Raw genomic sequence first — 17,232 nt, 5'->3', positions numbered from 1 at the left:
GAATGTTTATATATCACATCCCAGTTTCCCCAAATCTGACTTTTCTGATCCATCTTACCCTTTTCTCTAATTGATCTTTAAGAAACAAAGGTTCCCAATAGTTCCTACTATTTAAGCCTTTTGCTTTTACCCTGGCATCTCAGCTTCTCTGTCAAATAGATAATAGCGTCTAATGTGGACCAAAATGCTCCCTTAGCAGAAGAACCCTAGAAAACATCATTATGCAAAAGAAGGATTCTTCTGTAATAAGCCTAGCCATTGTCCCTTAATTTTCTTTTTTTGTAAATTCCAATTTTGAATATTAGATGGGAGAGAAGCTTATCTAACTCAGTTCAGAGAAATCTGAATATGAAATGAAATACCTTTTTAGTGTGAGAAAGAGTGTCTACAAATAACTCAGGACTCCTGAAGCCTAAGGTAAATGATGAAGAGCTTTCCATCTCTAGAGAAGTGAGAAAGTGTTAGTTGCTCAGTCATGTCTGACTCTCTGTGACCCCATGGACTGCAGCCCACTAGGATTCTCTATCCGTGGAGTTCTCCAGGCAAGAATACTGGAGTGGATTAGCCATTCCTTTCTCCAGGGGGTCTTCCTGACCCAGGGATCAAACCCAGGTCTTCTGCATTGCAGGCAGATTCTGTACTATCTGAGCCACCAGGGAAGCCCAAGAAGACTGGCTTCATATGCTGCACCTCAAGTTCATGTTCGCAGTTCCAAGGGAGATGCTATCGTTAGTCTGACTTTCCCAAGAGAGATGACACTCTAGATGCAAGGAGCCAGGTAGCTGGGCCCAAGATCACACAAGCAGTGAGGGTCAGAGCTGGGGTTTGGATCTAGATCAGACTCTAAAACCTTCATCTTCTTCAAGTTATCTCTGGGAGGAGGCCATCTGGTCGATTCCACCCCCACCTCTACTTAAGCCAGGCAGATTGATAGGAAATACTGCTTTACGTGTGTGCAGAGAAGTTGCTCTAATCTTCCTATATTGTAAAAACCTATTGTTTCACTTCTCTAAGCACCATATTAATCTATAAAGGATTCTAAGTAAATCATCCCCATGATTAACAACTCTTATTAAAACTGGGGCTCAGCCCTTCATGAAACTGCTGGGATCAGAGTCAGCAGGGAATGAAAACCCAGCAGAGAGATGGGGAAGGGACTGGAGAGAAGGACCACACAGCCGGCTTGGGAAGCAGGCAGGAAATAGGGTAAGAAGGGTCCTGCAGCGGCCTGAGGTAGGGGACCAGCCACAGAGGCAAAGTCACAGCAGGACCAACGTGGGCACTGGCCGCTCCTGGGCTGGGAGAGAAGCAACAGCAGCGGGACTGACCCTCCCAAGGCAGCATCCCCAGATACCCATCTGTCCAGCGAGGTGAGGACGAAAGCTCCTGGCTCAGCTGCAGCTTCGGCTTCAGCATAAGGACAGTGTTCATTATGCGAGCCTCTCCCTCTTTCCTTCTATCCTTCTAATCCCATGCTGGGGCCAGGTTGTACTTACAGCTGGAGGTTAAGAGTCCCCGGCTTAGAACACTGGAGAGGAGCGGGAGCACGGGGCCCAGCAAATCACTCATTTCAACAGCATCATACTCTTTGTTAACCCGAGCCTAAATCCGGCTTGCTGCTGCCTATTTCTCCTCGGTCTGTCCTCAGGGAAAATGGAAACTGGTGAGCATCCTCTCCTGAATATGGATGCTTTAGCATCTTAGCGACTTGGTCACATCACTCCTCAGTCTGCGGAAAGTCTGAGTTTTTCTGGAATGCCTGGGTGAAGACTGGGCATTATGGATTGACTTACAGATGTGGGAGAGGGGAACATATGCACATCTGGCGTGTGCCAACTTCCTTGGGACCTCCAGTGACAGTCACAGGACTGCCCAGTCTTCATTCCTGGTGAGGAGGTGGAGGAAGGAAGGAGTTAGAAAAGAGGGGAGATGTTAGGAAGACGCCAGGCTTCACAGCACCCAGAGCAGCGAGCAGGTGGCATGACCTTCCTTTCCAGGAATCAGGTGTGTGTCTAGACAGACACTTAGTGGGTGTTAGTCGTTCAGTCATGTCCAACTCTTTGCGATCCCATGGACTGTAGCCTGCCAGGTTCCTCTGTCCATGGGATTCTCCAGGCAAGAATACTGGAGTGGGTTGCCATTCCTTTCTTTAGGGGATCTTGGTGCCTCAGGGATTGAACCCTGGTCTCCTGCATTGCAGGCAGACACTTAAGGGGGAAAAACAGCCGAACTGACTTAATTCTATTTGGAATTTCCTTAGCCCTCTTTCAAAGGTGACTGCTTCGGTTTGCAGGGCAGAGTGGGGCCAGGGAGGCGGCCTTGGTGACTTTCTGCCCAGCTCTGTGTGGATGACCCAGCTGCTAGGCACCCCAGGGGTGGAGATTGGAGCCTGAGCTTTAGCTCTGAGAGCCTGTTCCTGCCCACAAACCCGTCTAAACAAGGCACCTGGGCTTCCCTGGTTCGACCCCCACACACCCAGATGGTGTTGCCTGTTGATGCACTCTTTTTTACTACCTCACTCAGCCTCCTCGCATCGTCTGTGAGATAGGATGCCACAGGATCCTGATTTCTCTCTTTAAAAGGAAGAACATGGGGACCAAGGAGGTCAGCTGATACAGCCATGGTCATGAACCATGGCTAGAACCCAGTTTTGTGGCTTTGGGGGTTCAAATGTCCTGGCCCTACACATTGCTTCTGTATAGGAGAGGAGGAAAGCGGGCAGTGGCAAAAGACAGGAGTGGACCCTGTCTCTCTCCACCATTTCAGCATCACAGGTATGCCTGCATACCTGCAAGTAGGCTCAGCAGACAGAAGGAAAGAAGGAACCCAGAGGTCAGCCTGTCTCCACCAAGGTAACAATGCAAACATTTCCAGTGGGGGCCTTTCTGGAAGCATCTGTTCCCGCAGTGTTGCCCACCACCCGTGTGTTTGCAGTCACTTCCTATTTTTCATTCTTCAGCTACATTTGCATTAGCCCAGCCAGGTGACCCCAGCCCCTGGCTCGCATTAATGCAATGGACGCAAGGCATGAAAAAAATTTTTATTATTGGAGTATAACTGTTTTGCTCCTTAGACAAGGAGATCAAGCCAGTTAATCCTAAAAGAAATCAACCCTGAATATTCACTGGAAGGACTGATGCTGAAGCTTCAATACTTTGGCCACCTGATGTGAAGAGCTGACTCACTGGGAAAGACCCTGATGCTGGGAAACACTGAGGGCAGGAGGACAAGGGGGTGACAGAGGATGAGATGGCTGGATGGCTTCACTGACTCAATGGACATGAGTTTGACCAAACTCTGGGAGATGGTGAAGGACAGGGAAGCCTGGCGTGCTTCAGTTCATGGGGTCGCAAAGAGTCAGATACAACTTAGCGACTGAATGACAATGACATTAATTGTTTTACAATATTGTGCCAGTTTCTGCTATACAGCTCTATGTATGCATATATCCCCTCCCTCTTGGGACCCCATCCGCCCACCCATCTAGGTCATCACAGAGCACCAAGCTGAGCTCCCTGTGCTACACGGCAGCTTCCCGCTAGGCTATTTATTTTACACATGGTAGGATATATACACAGGGACTTCCCAGGAGGCTCAGTGGTAAAGAATCCACCTGCCAAGTTGGAGACGAGGGTTTGATCCCTGATTCGGGAAGATTCCCTGGACGAGCAAATGGCAACCCACTCCAGTATTCTTGCCTGGGAAATCCCATGGACAGAGGAGCCTGGCAGGCTATGGTTCATGGGGCCACAAACAGTCGGACAGGACTTAGCAGCTAAACAACAGCAACAGTAACAACAGCATATACATGCCAATGCTACCTTCTTAATTAGTCCCACCCTCTCCTTTCCCCAACTGTGTACACAGACACATGGCCTTTGACCTCCTTAAAGGTCATTCGGTCATCAGGGGGAAATCTCCTGGCTGGACCCCAAACTGCCCCTCTGAGTGCTAGAGAGCTGCTTCCTCCACATTGTCTCTCCTCTTGGGGATGAAGGGGCCCCACAGCAAATATTCAGAGGATTTAGATCTTAAACCCTGCTGTGTCCTCTCTAACCCTCCAAGCTGAAAGCTCAGCCCAGGGCTGTGCAGATGGGGTTTTGTCTAGGGCCCTAAGCCTCTAAATGAGGTTCAGGGGATGACCAAGTCCCAGAACCCCCCTCCTATGAGCCCATCATTAGCTCTGGTCAGAGCATCAGCTGCTTGGGAAGGCTTTCTCCTCCAGCAGCCTCTGGGAGAGATTTCCTTTCCCTCCCCTCACTGTTGGAAGGGCTCCTGCACAGGGCGGGAGAGTGGCTGGGGTGGGGTGCCGAGGGCCTTGCTTCCTCCCACCTACTTATCACACCGCCTTTCTGTTTCCCCAGCCAGGCTGCCAGCTCTTTGAAGGCAGGGACTGCATCTTATCTTTGCATCTCTTGGTTCAAGTTCTGAGCCTGCAAATAGCAGGCACTCGATTCATGTTGAGTAAATTAATGAGTTCTATAATTGTACAAATCCACGTTTGGGCTTCTGCAAATCAGGCTCTGGTTCCTCTGCTTCAGCTCTGATATGTTTTTTCCCATCTCAGAAATGCTGCCAGCTCCCCATGACCTACAGAATAGTCCTGACTCCTCATCCTCCTTGCACTTAGGACCACCACCGTCAGGCTCCAGACAGCCCTGCAGCCTCATCCACCCCCACCCCACCCCACCCCCACAATGGGGACATCCCATGTGCCCAGTTCTTGAGCGACCCTGAAGCCCTTTTCCTTCTCAGGACGGTCCTGCATCTGTGCCTTTGCTTGGGTTATTTCCCCCACCTGGAATCCACACAAAGAAGGGGAACAGGGAGAGTATGTTTAATTCATTTGAAATAAATGAAAGTGGAAACCCAGAGGACGCCGTGTCCTATTTTCTGCTTCAGTCTCCCCGGCTCTATCTCAAGGTGGGATGATCTGCCTGAGTCTATCGGCCCTACCAAAGGGAACCGGCGAGGTGTCCATGGAGCCTGGTGAGAGGTGATGCTGTAAAAGTGTGATGTTTCCATTCTGGTGGTTTGGAGACACCAGGACTTGAGAATCCCTGCCTGAGCCCTTGGCAAATGTCATTCTCTGTACCTGACTGGGAAGTCACTGGGGGAGAAAACCAATGTCTAGAAAAGGAAACAGAAGTGGGGGAGGAGACACAGAGAGAGCAGGATCAGACGATTAGGGAAAGAAAGGCTTGGAGATATGTTCTCCCTCCTGGGAGGTGTGAGAGAGCAGGGGTCCTCCATCTGAGGTCACTGATTAGCTTCTGAGGAGTTCATAAGGGTCCCATCTCTCTGGTTTACTTCGCTCTGTTTTGGAAAGAAGACCCACAGCTTTTGTTGGATTCCACTGTGACCCTGAAAGGTAGCTTCCATTCTTGAATTATCTGCTTGCCCTCATGGGTCAGTGCTCGGGACTCTGTCCTAGGTCCCCTGCCCTTCCCGGTTGTGGCATCCATAACCATGGCTTTGATGAGCTGACTCCCGGTACCTCAGGACCAGCATTAGCGCCTAAGTGCTAGCAGAGACACGGTGAATTCCTGTTTCCAGCCTGCATTTCTCTTCTGAGCTCTGGACCCACACATCAAGTTTCCTACAGGATACACCATTCCACTGCCAAGCCCAGAGGCACTTCGGAATCAGCAGGACCCGAACTGAACACCTTCAATTCGTTCTTCTCACTTTGGCTAGAGGAGTCTCTCTAAAATAGAAACCTGCTCATGTTCCTCCCTGCTCAGAACTCTGTAGACGTTTCCCCCTCATACTAGGCTTAAGTCCAGGCCTCCTCAACAGGACTCCTTTATGATCTGGCCCCTGACTATCTCTCCAGGCTCATCTCTTTCCACTTCCCTGTTTCCCTACATTCCACATAAACATCATGTCCTCTATTGCCCCCAGTCTTTGAACATGCCTCCTCCTCTAACTACACCACGCTTCCATGGTCTCTTTACCAGGACTAACTCTTACCTTTTATTGAAACTTCAGGTCTCAGTTTAAGTCATGATTTTCTCTAGGAGTGTGTGTGTCTGTTAGCGGTTTAGTATGTCTGACTCCTTGTGATCCCATGGACTGTAGCCCGCCAGGCTCCTCTATCCATGGGATTTTCCCGGCAAGAATACTGGGGAGGGTTGCCAAGCGCTTCTCCAGGTTCCTCTAGGAAAGCTTCCCTGACACACAGATCAGCTCCCAGGTCCTTGTTCAGTGACCTACTGTACCCCAACACCTCCCCTATGAGGATGCATTTGATACTTTCAAGTAAGTCTTAGTCCTCGGTCTCCTCCACTAGATTCTAAGTTCCAAGAGGTTAGAACCTGCACCTGCTTGTTCACCAGTGGATCACGGCCCCTGGGGCAGTGCCTGACACAAAATAGATGCTCAATAAATAATTGCTGATAGGAAAAATAAATGGGAGGGTGAATGAATGGAAGAAGGGAAGAGGAGAGGAGAGAAGGAAGGGAGGGTGGAAGGGAGGGAGGGGAGCAGGGAGGATTGGTCTTTTCTGAGAGTCCCTTGCCTTTACTCTAGATTGAAACAGACAGAGGCATTAGTACTTTCCTTACTGCAACCCTCCCCTGAGTTGTGGATGATACGTCAAGATAAGCCTCCCGGCTAAGTGAATTCCTAACACTATTGAACATAGCTCCTACTGAAAAGCTGGGATAGCGGATCCATGCTTTGCATTCCGCTAGATGCCCAGCAAGGTATCCCACCCACAGCAAGTCCTATCCTAATAACAGAAACCGTGGACGGCCCCTCCAGGCTCCTCTTCACAACATGCTGCCATGCACATCACCTCACATATAAGAGTCCAGGAGGAAGACTGCCAAGCAGAGATGGGCCCTGTGAATGACGCCGGAGGAGCCGTGTGTGGGTAGTGGGAAGATGAGAGCCTGAAACCCGGAGTTCAGCCCGGTTCTAATCCTGACTTTTGGCGGGACTTTGAATCGGCTGCAAATCCACTCTCGACTCAATCTCTGCCTCTGTAAAATGGAGAATCCAGCCCTCCTTTCCCTATCTGCCAAGGCTGCTGTGAAGAGATAAGGCCAGGAAGGCACCGCAAGCACGGGGAACTGTGAATATTCATGCCTGACATCTCTTAGGGCGACCTTCACAGCTGCCACTCATCCAGTCACTGGTCGCCACTTTCCCCCACCACCTTGCAGAGTTCCTAGTTCCAGTTCCACTTGTCTCTCCTCTTCCCTTAGAAATCCTCAGTAGCCAGACAGGATGAAAGAGACACATCTATTACCTCCTACAGCGACAGTCATAAATCCCATTGCAATTAAACCTGGCCTGTGAAAGGGCTCAAAACACAGAACATGCTGCTGTTTCACTTTTGCCAATAACAACATGACAGTGATTGAATAGCCCAGTGGCAGTGATGCATGGGCACCCACTCGGCCTTCCTCCTGCTCCCATATGGAGTAACCAGACGGGGTCTGGGGGCTTTCAGGTATCAGAGATGACAACATACAGAGCATGCTGATCAAATCCGCAGGGGCCAGAAAACTCAGAAGGCGTGCTCCTAGCACATCAGGTGACAGAACCCAAGTGCAAAATGGCAGAACAGAAGACGGAGGGAAACCAAGAAAATGAAATCTTGGATGGAAAATACAAAGTCTTACATTTGGATTTGAGAAATCAATAGCTGATCTATAAACAGGGGACACCTGGCTTGGAACATTTATTAAAAGAAAAAGATACAGTTTTGTTTGTTCATTTGTTTTGGAACCCCAAGCCTGACATGAGCCAACCATGATAAACTGCTGCTTGGAAAAAGAACAGTGCAAACCTGGGTTGCATTGATGATAGCAGAGTATCTGGGACAAAGGAGGGGACCTCCCGCTCGGATCCCCATTCTAGCCAGGCTAAGGCCAAGCACTGGGGCCAAACTGGTCACCATTTTCACAAGGACAATGGGAAAGGAGGGAAGGAGAGGGTCCAGGCTAGTGACATGAAGGGAAATCAAATCATAGGGGAAGTGGCTGAAGGAGCAGGATGTCTTCATCCAGGGGAATGACTGCTGACTTCAAGTGTTTAAAGGGCCATCAAGAAGAGTTAGGGGCCTTCTCTGGTGGTCCAGTGGTAAAGAATCTGCCTGCCAATGCAAGGGACACAGTTTTGATCTCTGGTCCAAGAAGACTCCACATGCTGTGGGGCAACTGAGCCCTGATGCTATAACCACTGAGCCGGCACAACCTAGAGCCCAGGTTCCACAACAAGAGAAGCCCCCGCAATGAGAAGCCCTCGAACTGCAACTGGAGAGTAGGTCCAGTCGTGGCAACTAGAGAAAGCCGTTGAACAGCAGTGAAGGTCCAGTGCAGCCAAAAATAAATACATTAAATAATTTTAAACTAATTTTCAGAAACTAACTCATTTCTGTGTTGAACCAGAAACAAGCATTTCTGGTTCAACACAGCTAAACTAGCAAAAAACAAAAACAAAACAAAACAAAAAAACAGTTACCAGACCATTTCATATCAAAAGAAACTTGTACCAGTTAAATAAGAGTTCACAATAAATTTAAGAAAATGCAAAAAAAATAATTAATTGTTTTTAAAACGAAGAAGATGAACTTTCCTAGGCCCATGAGAGCCCAACTAGGGCCACAGAAGGAAGTGAGGAGGCATCAGAAAAAAACTGACCACCAACCGGAGCTGCCACCTCAGAGGCAGAGCATAACCTGTCCTTGCAGGATGCAGGCAGAGGCTGAATTTAGGAGAAAACAAAAACAGCAGAGTCCGTGACCTCGGATGCACAGGTCTCCACAGGGCACACAAGACTGAGCTGGAGGAGATTTTCCTCAACTGAGCTGGAGATGGTCCCAGATTGCTTTGGCTGAGTGGCTTCAAGGGACCCACATGCCTGCTTCCTTGCCCTCTCTCACTTCCTGCCCCTCTGGGCTCATTTTTCTGCCATTTTTGCCCCTCCCCGCCCAGCACACCACACGGCTGGATACCAGGATTGACTTCTCCATCATCTCTGCTGAGAAGCTTTCTCTTGGCTCCCAGGAGCAGGCTGGGTGCCCCTGCACCCCAGCCCCCTTAGTGCCCTGTGCTTTTGGCTTCAGAGTACTCCCCGCCCCCCAAGAGTACGACTTATTTCTAGAATTTATTTAGCTTTGGCTGCGCTGGGTCTTTGTTGCCACACATGGACGTTCCCAGTTGCTGTGAGTGGGGGCTGCTCTCTAGTAGCATTGTACCCAGGCTTCTCTCGCTGCTGTGCACGGGCCCTAGGGCACGCGGGCTTCAGTACTTGTGGCCCACAGGCTTTGTGGCCCTGCAGCAGGTGAGATCTTAGTTCCCATACCAGGGGTTGAACTTGTGTACCCTGCACTGGCAGATGGATTCTTAACCACTGGACCACCAGGAAAGTCCGAGTTATTGCTTATTTACTTGTCTAATTTCCCAGCTGTGTGTAGGCTGGGGGAAGGCAGAGACCATGTCCAGTTTGCTCATCACTGCACCCAGAACACTCGACACAGCTCATGGCATGCTGCGGTACGGAATTAACACCTCTGAGTTCCTGAATGTATGAATGAACTGGATTCTAAGTGAAGCTCCCAGACTATAGAATGGGGAGATTCCACTGCTAGGACCTCCAGGCTTCCTATCCTTAGAGAACCCATCACCTTCTGTCTCCGTTGGGCTGCATATCAGCTTTGAGGCTTTTCTGCCCCCACAGGTGCAGGGGAAGACAACCTTTCCCCCTCCAACAGCAACAGGATTCCCACAGCTCCTGGGTGTCTAAGCTACATCTTCCTATCCCAACAACAGACATTTGGGGAAGTTCTTGCCTGAAAAACAGGAGGTATCAATCTGTTTGATAGGGTTTTGCCAGATGGTCAGAGATTGGAGAAGGTGGTCTCTGCGGCCCCTTTCTGCCCTGGGAATCTCTGCTCTGGGATTTTGGAAGGGCCTGTCCTCCTGCACTCGGGCTATCCTGACAAGCCCCTTGAATAGAAATATGCCCCATTCCAGGGTTTGACTCCCAGCCAGGAGATGAATCCTCAGCCAGGATAAGCTTGCTCTTTCTCCCTCCTCACCTCGGGCTATGCAGCAGGCAGGTGAGGAGCCCCAGGGCATCTCCAACTTGGGACAGCAGATAAAGGGCAGAATATTCACTCTCACTTGATCAGCCCATTGAGAAAGTGAAGACCCAAGGAGTTCAATACCTTTGCCCTGCTTTAGAAATGCTCATTCTGCGCTCAGGAGTTAATAGGGTTGCTCTTAATATGAACATTTTCTCAGTTTTGTTTACCCTCTGCCTCTATGGCTGCTATTGCTGCCATTAATATTTAATGTCTCTTGAGGAAAGCGTGCTTCCCTGACATGACAGCCCTGGTGCAGTATTCATCAGAGACACTGACTGGGAGCTCCCCGCCTCCTGCAGCTCAGCGGGGCCCACCGGGGCCAGAATCCGGGAACAGGGCCATGGCTGGCCCATCCTCCCCACCTCCTGGAGGCATCCTGGCTGTGGCTAGGAGGCGGGAGGCTCAGGCTCTGTGCAGCCCTCCAGGGAGTGGCAGTTCCTGGAATCTGCTAAAGGCTCCCAGTTTATTTATCCACTTCTTAGTCACTGGGCCTCTGGCAAAGAGGTTTCCAGGCACACAGATTGGAAAATAATACAAATTATTAACATTTAAAGTGATAAAGTGATGATGGTTCATCCTGCTCTGTGAGGTGACAAAACAGCTCTGAGAGAGGACCCAGGAGTGGGCTGTGCGGGGCTCGTCTTTACCCGTTAGACTCTCTGGGGCAAGTCTGGAGGTGGGCTGGAGTCCCACCAGAAAGGCCAGCTGCTCCTGGTTCTCCTTTGACCTCTGTGCTTAGAAACCACCCACATATTCCAATCTGGAAAGAAAGATTATTGTGAATTACAATGCTCAGGAGCAAGGAACCCAAGCAGCTGGAATTGGGGACCAGTTTGCCCACACATGATCTTCCCTGGTGGTTCAGCGGTAAAGAATCTGCCTGCAATGCAGGACACACAGGAGACAGGAGTTCATCCCTGGGTCAGGAAGATTCCCTGGAGGAGGAAATGGTAACCCACTCTAGTATGGAAATCCCATGGGCAAAGGAGTCTGGCAGGCTATATAGTCCGTAGGATCACAAAGAGTTGGACATGACTGAGCATGCACACATGCATGCACTTGCCCATACAAAGGCCAGCCTCAACACCAATATCTGCTCAGTCCTTGAGGAGCCAGAGTGAGACAATGCCATTTATCAGGAGGGGGTGGGGGGGGGGTGCCAGAGGCCCCACTTACATCTTGACTCTTGTCATTAATAAGCCCGTGGTCTTAGCCCAGACCTCTTAACCTCCACTCAGCTCAGTTCAACCCAGTTTTCTCATCTGACAAATAACAGAATTATTTCATTTTAGAACCTGGAAGAGGCCCCAGAAAATATCGAGTCCAATCTCCTCTCCGTACAGATAACATCTGTCCTCTCTCCTTCTCAGCATGGCTGTAAGGATTAATTAGAATACAGGGCATCTTCTGTATTTGTGGATTTGGGATTTAAGACTTGACATGGGGTCAATCCTTTCATTTCGTTTCTGCCTTGCCTCTTGCTGACCACTATTCAGCAGGGACCTGTAGATAACTCAGAAACCAAGGCACAGAGTTCTCGTTTACTCATCATAATGCTTTGCAAGTGTGTGGTTGCTGCTCAGATTTCAAAGCATCTCACTTGCTTTATCTCTTCGATCCCTACGAGGTGGGCAGGCAGGTATCAACACGGCAGATAGGGAAATGCAGATTCTACATCTCATGGGTCATAAGTGGCCAAGAGGGAACTTGATTCCTAGTCATCTCATTCTCTGCCCAGGCTTCTTTTTTTTTGGTCACTGAAAACACACTCTCTTTGGCATCATCAGAAAACCTTAGAAGAAGGAAAAGAAAGGACTTCAGAAAAGAAGGGGCTATGGGAAATGGGTGAAATGCTGTCCAAAGCATTGTGTGTAGGGAACAAATACTTCCAAGACTTGTCTCTTTGCAGGGATAATCAGAGGTACCATATACAAGTAAACTATAGTTATTATTAAGACCCCACACTGCCAAGCCAATGGCATCAACTGCAGAACTCCTATCAAACTGACCTTTTATTTCCTATAAGCTAGTCAGCATTTGTAGAGACTCCCCTTAGGAAGTAATTCTAAAACCTGGGCAGAAGGTAAGGAGAGTTGTCAGGGAAGTGAATCTGCATTTTCAGATGATAACACTTAATCTGAGAATTTCTGGAAACAATTATCCCCTTCCTATCAGATCCCATGTCTTATGTATCCTCATATCTCTGGCACCTAACCACCCATGGCACAGACAGAGGTGAGTGAACTGCTGTGTTTGACAGTCTAGAGTGGGGGAAGGGATTACAAGTGGGTCTCAAACATCAGAATTTCTGTAAATCCCTAGGTGCTGGTTAAAAAGCAGATGCCAGATTCAGAGACTTTACTGTAGATTTCAGTAGAACTGAAACCTACTTTCTTTTTCTTGTTGTTTTGAAATCTACATTCTTAATAAATTCTCTAAGTAAGAGTCTAAATAGGTGATCCTTGGCCCTCCCTTTGAAAATTATGGCTCAGAAAGGATTCTGCATTCCCAAGCTGGCAGGTCCTCCTGAGGGCTATTTATATATGTCACGTCCACACAGTCTGCCCGAAGGCACTCAGGTTTTATAAATATCCCCAGGCCAAGCAGGTAAAGGTTACTGCCCTGACTTTGCTTAGGCTCTGGGCCATTAGCAGAAAAGACCCTGATGCTATGAAAGATTGAGGGCAAGAGGAGGAGGGGGCAACACAGGATGAGATGGTCAGATGGCATCATCGACTCAATGGACATGAGTTTGAGCAATCTCAGGGAGATAGTGAAGGATGGGGAAGCCTGGCGTGCTGTAGTTTATGGGGTCAGAGAGAGGCAGACACGACTTGGCTACTGAACAGCAACAACATCTGGCTTGCTGGAGTCCTACAAACAACCAATCTTCCATGGGTTGGGAGATGACAGACAGCAGGGGACTCTGCATAGCAGCCCCAGGCCTCAAAGGGCAGCAGAGCTTTGGACCTACTCGAAGGAGAAACTTGAGCCTGAGCAGCAGAAGGACAGGTCTCAGAAAGCCAGGACGCTTTCTGGTCTAACACAGCTGAGGGCAATTAACCTTCAGAGGGGCATCTTCGTTTCAGCATCCAGCAGCTGCCACCGTCTTGTGGAGCCTGTTCGTGTTCCCACAAGGAGCACCAAACCGGGGGCATCTCCCTGGATGTGGCTCTGTTCCAGAACTCAGAGATTCAAAAGTGAAAAAAAAAAAAAAAAAAAACTCACACAAGTCAATCTGCCAGCTGCAGGGGCCTCACCACTGAGCCCCACGCTCATCCTCGCCTCTGCCTGCCTGTTAAATAGGAAGATATTTCTGGTCTCTCCCTGACGAAGATTATTCATCAGGGATTTCTGTTGAGCTGAGCTAGAGGTGGGAGGGGATGGGGAGACTAAACACACACAAATCCCATTCGTGTCTTTCTCACAAAGGGTCTCTCACTTACATCAGAGAAGCAGATTAGGGGCTTCCCTGTTGGCTCAGCAGTAAAGAATCTGCCTGCCAATGCAGGAGACATGGGTTCGATCCCTGGGCCAGGAAGATCCCACATGCCATGGAGCAGCTAAGCCCATGCACCACTACTACTGACTTTATACTGTAGAGCCTGAGCCCACACGCCACAACTACTGAGCCCACATGCCCTAGAGTCCAGGTTCCACAGCAAGAGAAGCACTGCAATGGGAAGCCTACTGCAATGAAAGGGAGCCTCCACTCACCACAACTAGAGAAAAAGCCTGAACAGCAACAGAGACCCAGCACAGTCAAAAACAAATGAGCAGATCGAAAGCTCTGTGCTTCCCCAACCAACACCCCCTACCCTCCAGAGCAGAAACAAGGTCCCTTGTGCCAGTGGCAGGACCCACTTCCTCAGCACCTTGCCTTTTACCCATTACCGCTTCATTGAGCCCCTTAGGGTTCTAAGGATGCCGTAATGTCCAAAACATTGCTATTCCTTCTCCATGACTCATGAGGAGATGGTATTTTTCAGAAATGGTCACAACAACATCTCCCATCCCACATGCTCTTCCAGTGATGTGACTCTGGACACCACCCCTCGAAGGCAGGGGGGCTTGTGACTACAGTGGAAGTGATGCTATGGGACTTCCACTGGGTCAGAAAGGGCAATACAGCTTCCGCCCAATTCTTCTGGGTTGCTTGGTCTTAGTACATGGCCTCCATGCTGCACAGAAGCTCAAGCAGCCTGCAGAGGAGCCCACATGGTGAGGTCCATTTAGAGAGGAAGAGAGGCCCCCTCCAGTCAGTGCCAACCTGCCAGCCATGTAGTTTTATGCACTCACTCCCAGCTGCCCCCAGTGGATGCTACATGGAACAGAGATGAGTCCTTCTCAATCTTCCCCATCAAGCGTTGTTGCCCCAGTTGAAGACTGAGAGCTAAATAAATGATAGTCGATATGTAAAAGCAGTATGGTTGCCCAGCCTCCCACTTACTTCCCTTCACCTTTGTCAGTCTGTCACCAAAATGGGACTCTGAGATTACAGAGCCACACGAGTTTATGTAGCAAGACCCATGCGTGGGATCTGCAGGGGGCAGAGTTCAGAGTTCAGGGTGGATTCAGCCCTGACTGACAGGTCCCTCCTCGGGCTTTACCTTGATGATTCACCCAGAGCAGAGTGGCTGTGCCTGTCGGGCTGGCAGCCAAGACCATGGGTCTCAGCCAGCGAAGTGATACATGGGGAGCTTGCCGGCTCCAGTTCCCAGGGTGCACGGTTCTGATTCGTGTATTCAGCTGCTTCCATTGCTCCCTAGGGGTGTTGTCTCCAGGTGTCTGTAAATGAGCATCACCCTGCAGTGTTGTCCTGAGATGTCCTCATCTGGCAGGCTCATCCAAGCCTGGGTGTTCAACGTTGATGAAGACAAAAAAGCTCTGCTTGCCTGTACCAGGAACTCTGAGGCGCTCCAGGACCTTTGCCAGAGTTGGAGGAGATCTGTGGCTGTTTATCCCTTTCAAGGTGCCAGACAGAGTGTCAGGCTGTGGTTCCAGTGTAGCTATTAACACCTGGTGAAGAATGAGATGGTTGGATGGCATCAGCGAATCAATGGACGTGAGTTTGAGCCAACTCCAGGAGACAGTGAAGGACAGGGAAGAGTGGTGTGTTGCAGCCCATGGGATCGCAAAGAGTCAGATGTGACTTAGCAACTGAATGACAACAAAGACAATATGGTGACTGTAACAAACAGGAGCAGTGCTTGCAGGAGACAAGGCTGCCAAGTAGGAGGCACCTTTAGACCAAAGGGCAGCCACAGAGAGGGTGGGTGTAGCTGCTATTGATCCAGCCAGTTTCCCAGGATTTTGGTCATAAGCTCCTCTTTCTTAACCTCCCATATTGTCTTGATACTGTATGGAACAGACTCTCTGTATGTCTTACATGATAAAGATCCCTGCAGTTTGAGTCCTTTCTGGGCTAGAAATCAACCCTGGACCTTTCAGGGATCCCCATGCTCTTAAACCCTGAGCACACCACACACACAGCGTATGGGCCTTGCAGTCCAGCCACCCATCCCATTCCCTGCTGTAGGTTTATCTATGGTCTCCAAGCTCTGGTGTCCTGTGGAGGAGAAGGACCAAGGGAAGACTTGAGCAGAGGTTCACATAGAGATATATGAGCACACCCACTCCTTCAGACCCCCAGCAAGCCAGCACAATCACGATGAGAGAGGTGGGGGAGCTGGGGAAGGAAAACTGTGAACCAAACCCTGGGACTGAATCAGTCAGGAGACCAGGAGAAACTGGATCTGAATGATGACAAGATATCTGACAAGGAGTGGAGCTGGAGGGGAGGGCGGGACAAATTGAGACTGCGTTTGATATATGTACACTCGGTTCAGTCACTTCAGTTCAGTCGCTCAGTCATGTCCGACTCTTTATGACCCCATGAATCGCAGCACGCCAGGCCTCCTTGTCCATCACCAACTCCCAGAGTTCACTCAAACTCATGTCCATTGAGTCGGTGATGCTATCCAGCCATCTCATCCTCTGTCATCCCCTTCTCCTCCCGCCCCTAATCCCTTCCAGCATCAGGGTCTTTTCCAATGAGTCAACTCTTCACATGAGGTGGCCAAAGTACTGGAGTTTCAGCTTTAGCATCAGTCCTTCCAAAGAACACCCAGGACCGATCTCCTTTAGAATGGACTGGTGGATCTCCTTGCAGTCCAAGGGACTCTCAAGAGTCTTCTCCAACACTACAGTTCAAAAGCATCAATTCTTCAGTGCTTAGCTTTCTTCACAGTCCAACTCTCATATCCATACATGACCACTGGAAAAACTACCTGACCTGCCTCTTGAGAAATGCAGGTCAGGAAGCAACAGAACTGGACATGGAATAACAGACTGGTTCCAAATAGGAAAAGGAGTACGTCAAGGCTGTATATTGTCACCCTGCTTATTTAACTTAGATGCAGAGTACATCATGAGAAACGCTGGGCTGGCAGAAGCACAAGCTGGAATCAAGATTGCCACGAGAAATATCAATCGCCTCAGATATGCAGATGACACCACCCTTAAGGCAGAAAGTGAAGAAGAACTAAAAAGCCTCTTGATGAAAGTGAAAGAGGAGAGTGAAAAAGTTGGCTTAAAGCTCAACATTCAGAAAACGAAGATTATGGCATCTGATCCCATCACTTCATGGGAAATAGATGGGGAAACAGTGGAAACAGTGTCAGACTTTATTTTGGGGGGCTCCAGAATCACTGCAGATGGTGACTGCAGCCATGAAATTAAAAGACGCTTACTCCTTGGAAGGAAAGTTATGACCAACCTAGATAGCATATTGAAAAGCAGAGACATTACTTTGCCAACAAAGGTCCGTCTAGTCAAGGCATTAGAGTGGCTTAGTTTAGCAGTCAAGTTTCTCGGGCATTCAATTTCAGATAGTGACTAAAATGCCACCCTAACAGCATTTTTATTAACAGATGGTGGAACACAAACATCTTTGAAGAAGAACCGAAGGGGACAGGTTAAAAGGTCAATAAACAATTACCATTGCGCTTAAACTGGTGTTTAGGGTCCACTGCTGGGAGCGGGATGTCCTGGAGGCCTCACTGCAGCTACAAGACGATGTTAGACAGTAGCCAGAGACATTGGGCCACTGGGGAAAATGAGCAGAAAATGAG

At 49.3% G+C, this 17,232-nt stretch overlaps 1 protein-coding gene across 3 annotated transcripts in view; it reads right to left on the bottom strand.

The window, feature by feature from the left end:
- GRIK4 (glutamate ionotropic receptor kainate type subunit 4) overlaps positions 1-17,232 on the bottom strand; it is a 500,430-nt gene that overhangs the window by 264,426 nt on the left and 218,772 nt on the right. Inside the window, exon 1 of one of the 3 annotated variants that reach the window (XM_070803554.1) lies at positions 14,710-15,375. The exons of the other annotated variants lie outside the window; for them this stretch is intronic. Coding sequence (XP_070659655.1) covers positions 14,710-14,767 — 58 coding nt within the window. The 5' untranslated portion in view covers positions 14,768-15,375. Of the gene's footprint in view, positions 1-14,709; positions 15,376-17,232 lie in introns of those variants that run through there. 3 annotated transcript variants of the gene reach the window in all.

This window comes from Bos indicus, chromosome 15 (genome assembly GCF_029378745.1).
Source record: "Bos indicus isolate NIAB-ARS_2022 breed Sahiwal x Tharparkar chromosome 15, NIAB-ARS_B.indTharparkar_mat_pri_1.0, whole genome shotgun sequence".
Taxonomy (NCBI): Eukaryota; Metazoa; Chordata; class Mammalia; order Artiodactyla; family Bovidae; genus Bos; species Bos indicus.
The sequence above is the reverse complement of the archived record's forward strand: the minus strand, read 5'-3'. Positions and strand labels throughout refer to the sequence as shown.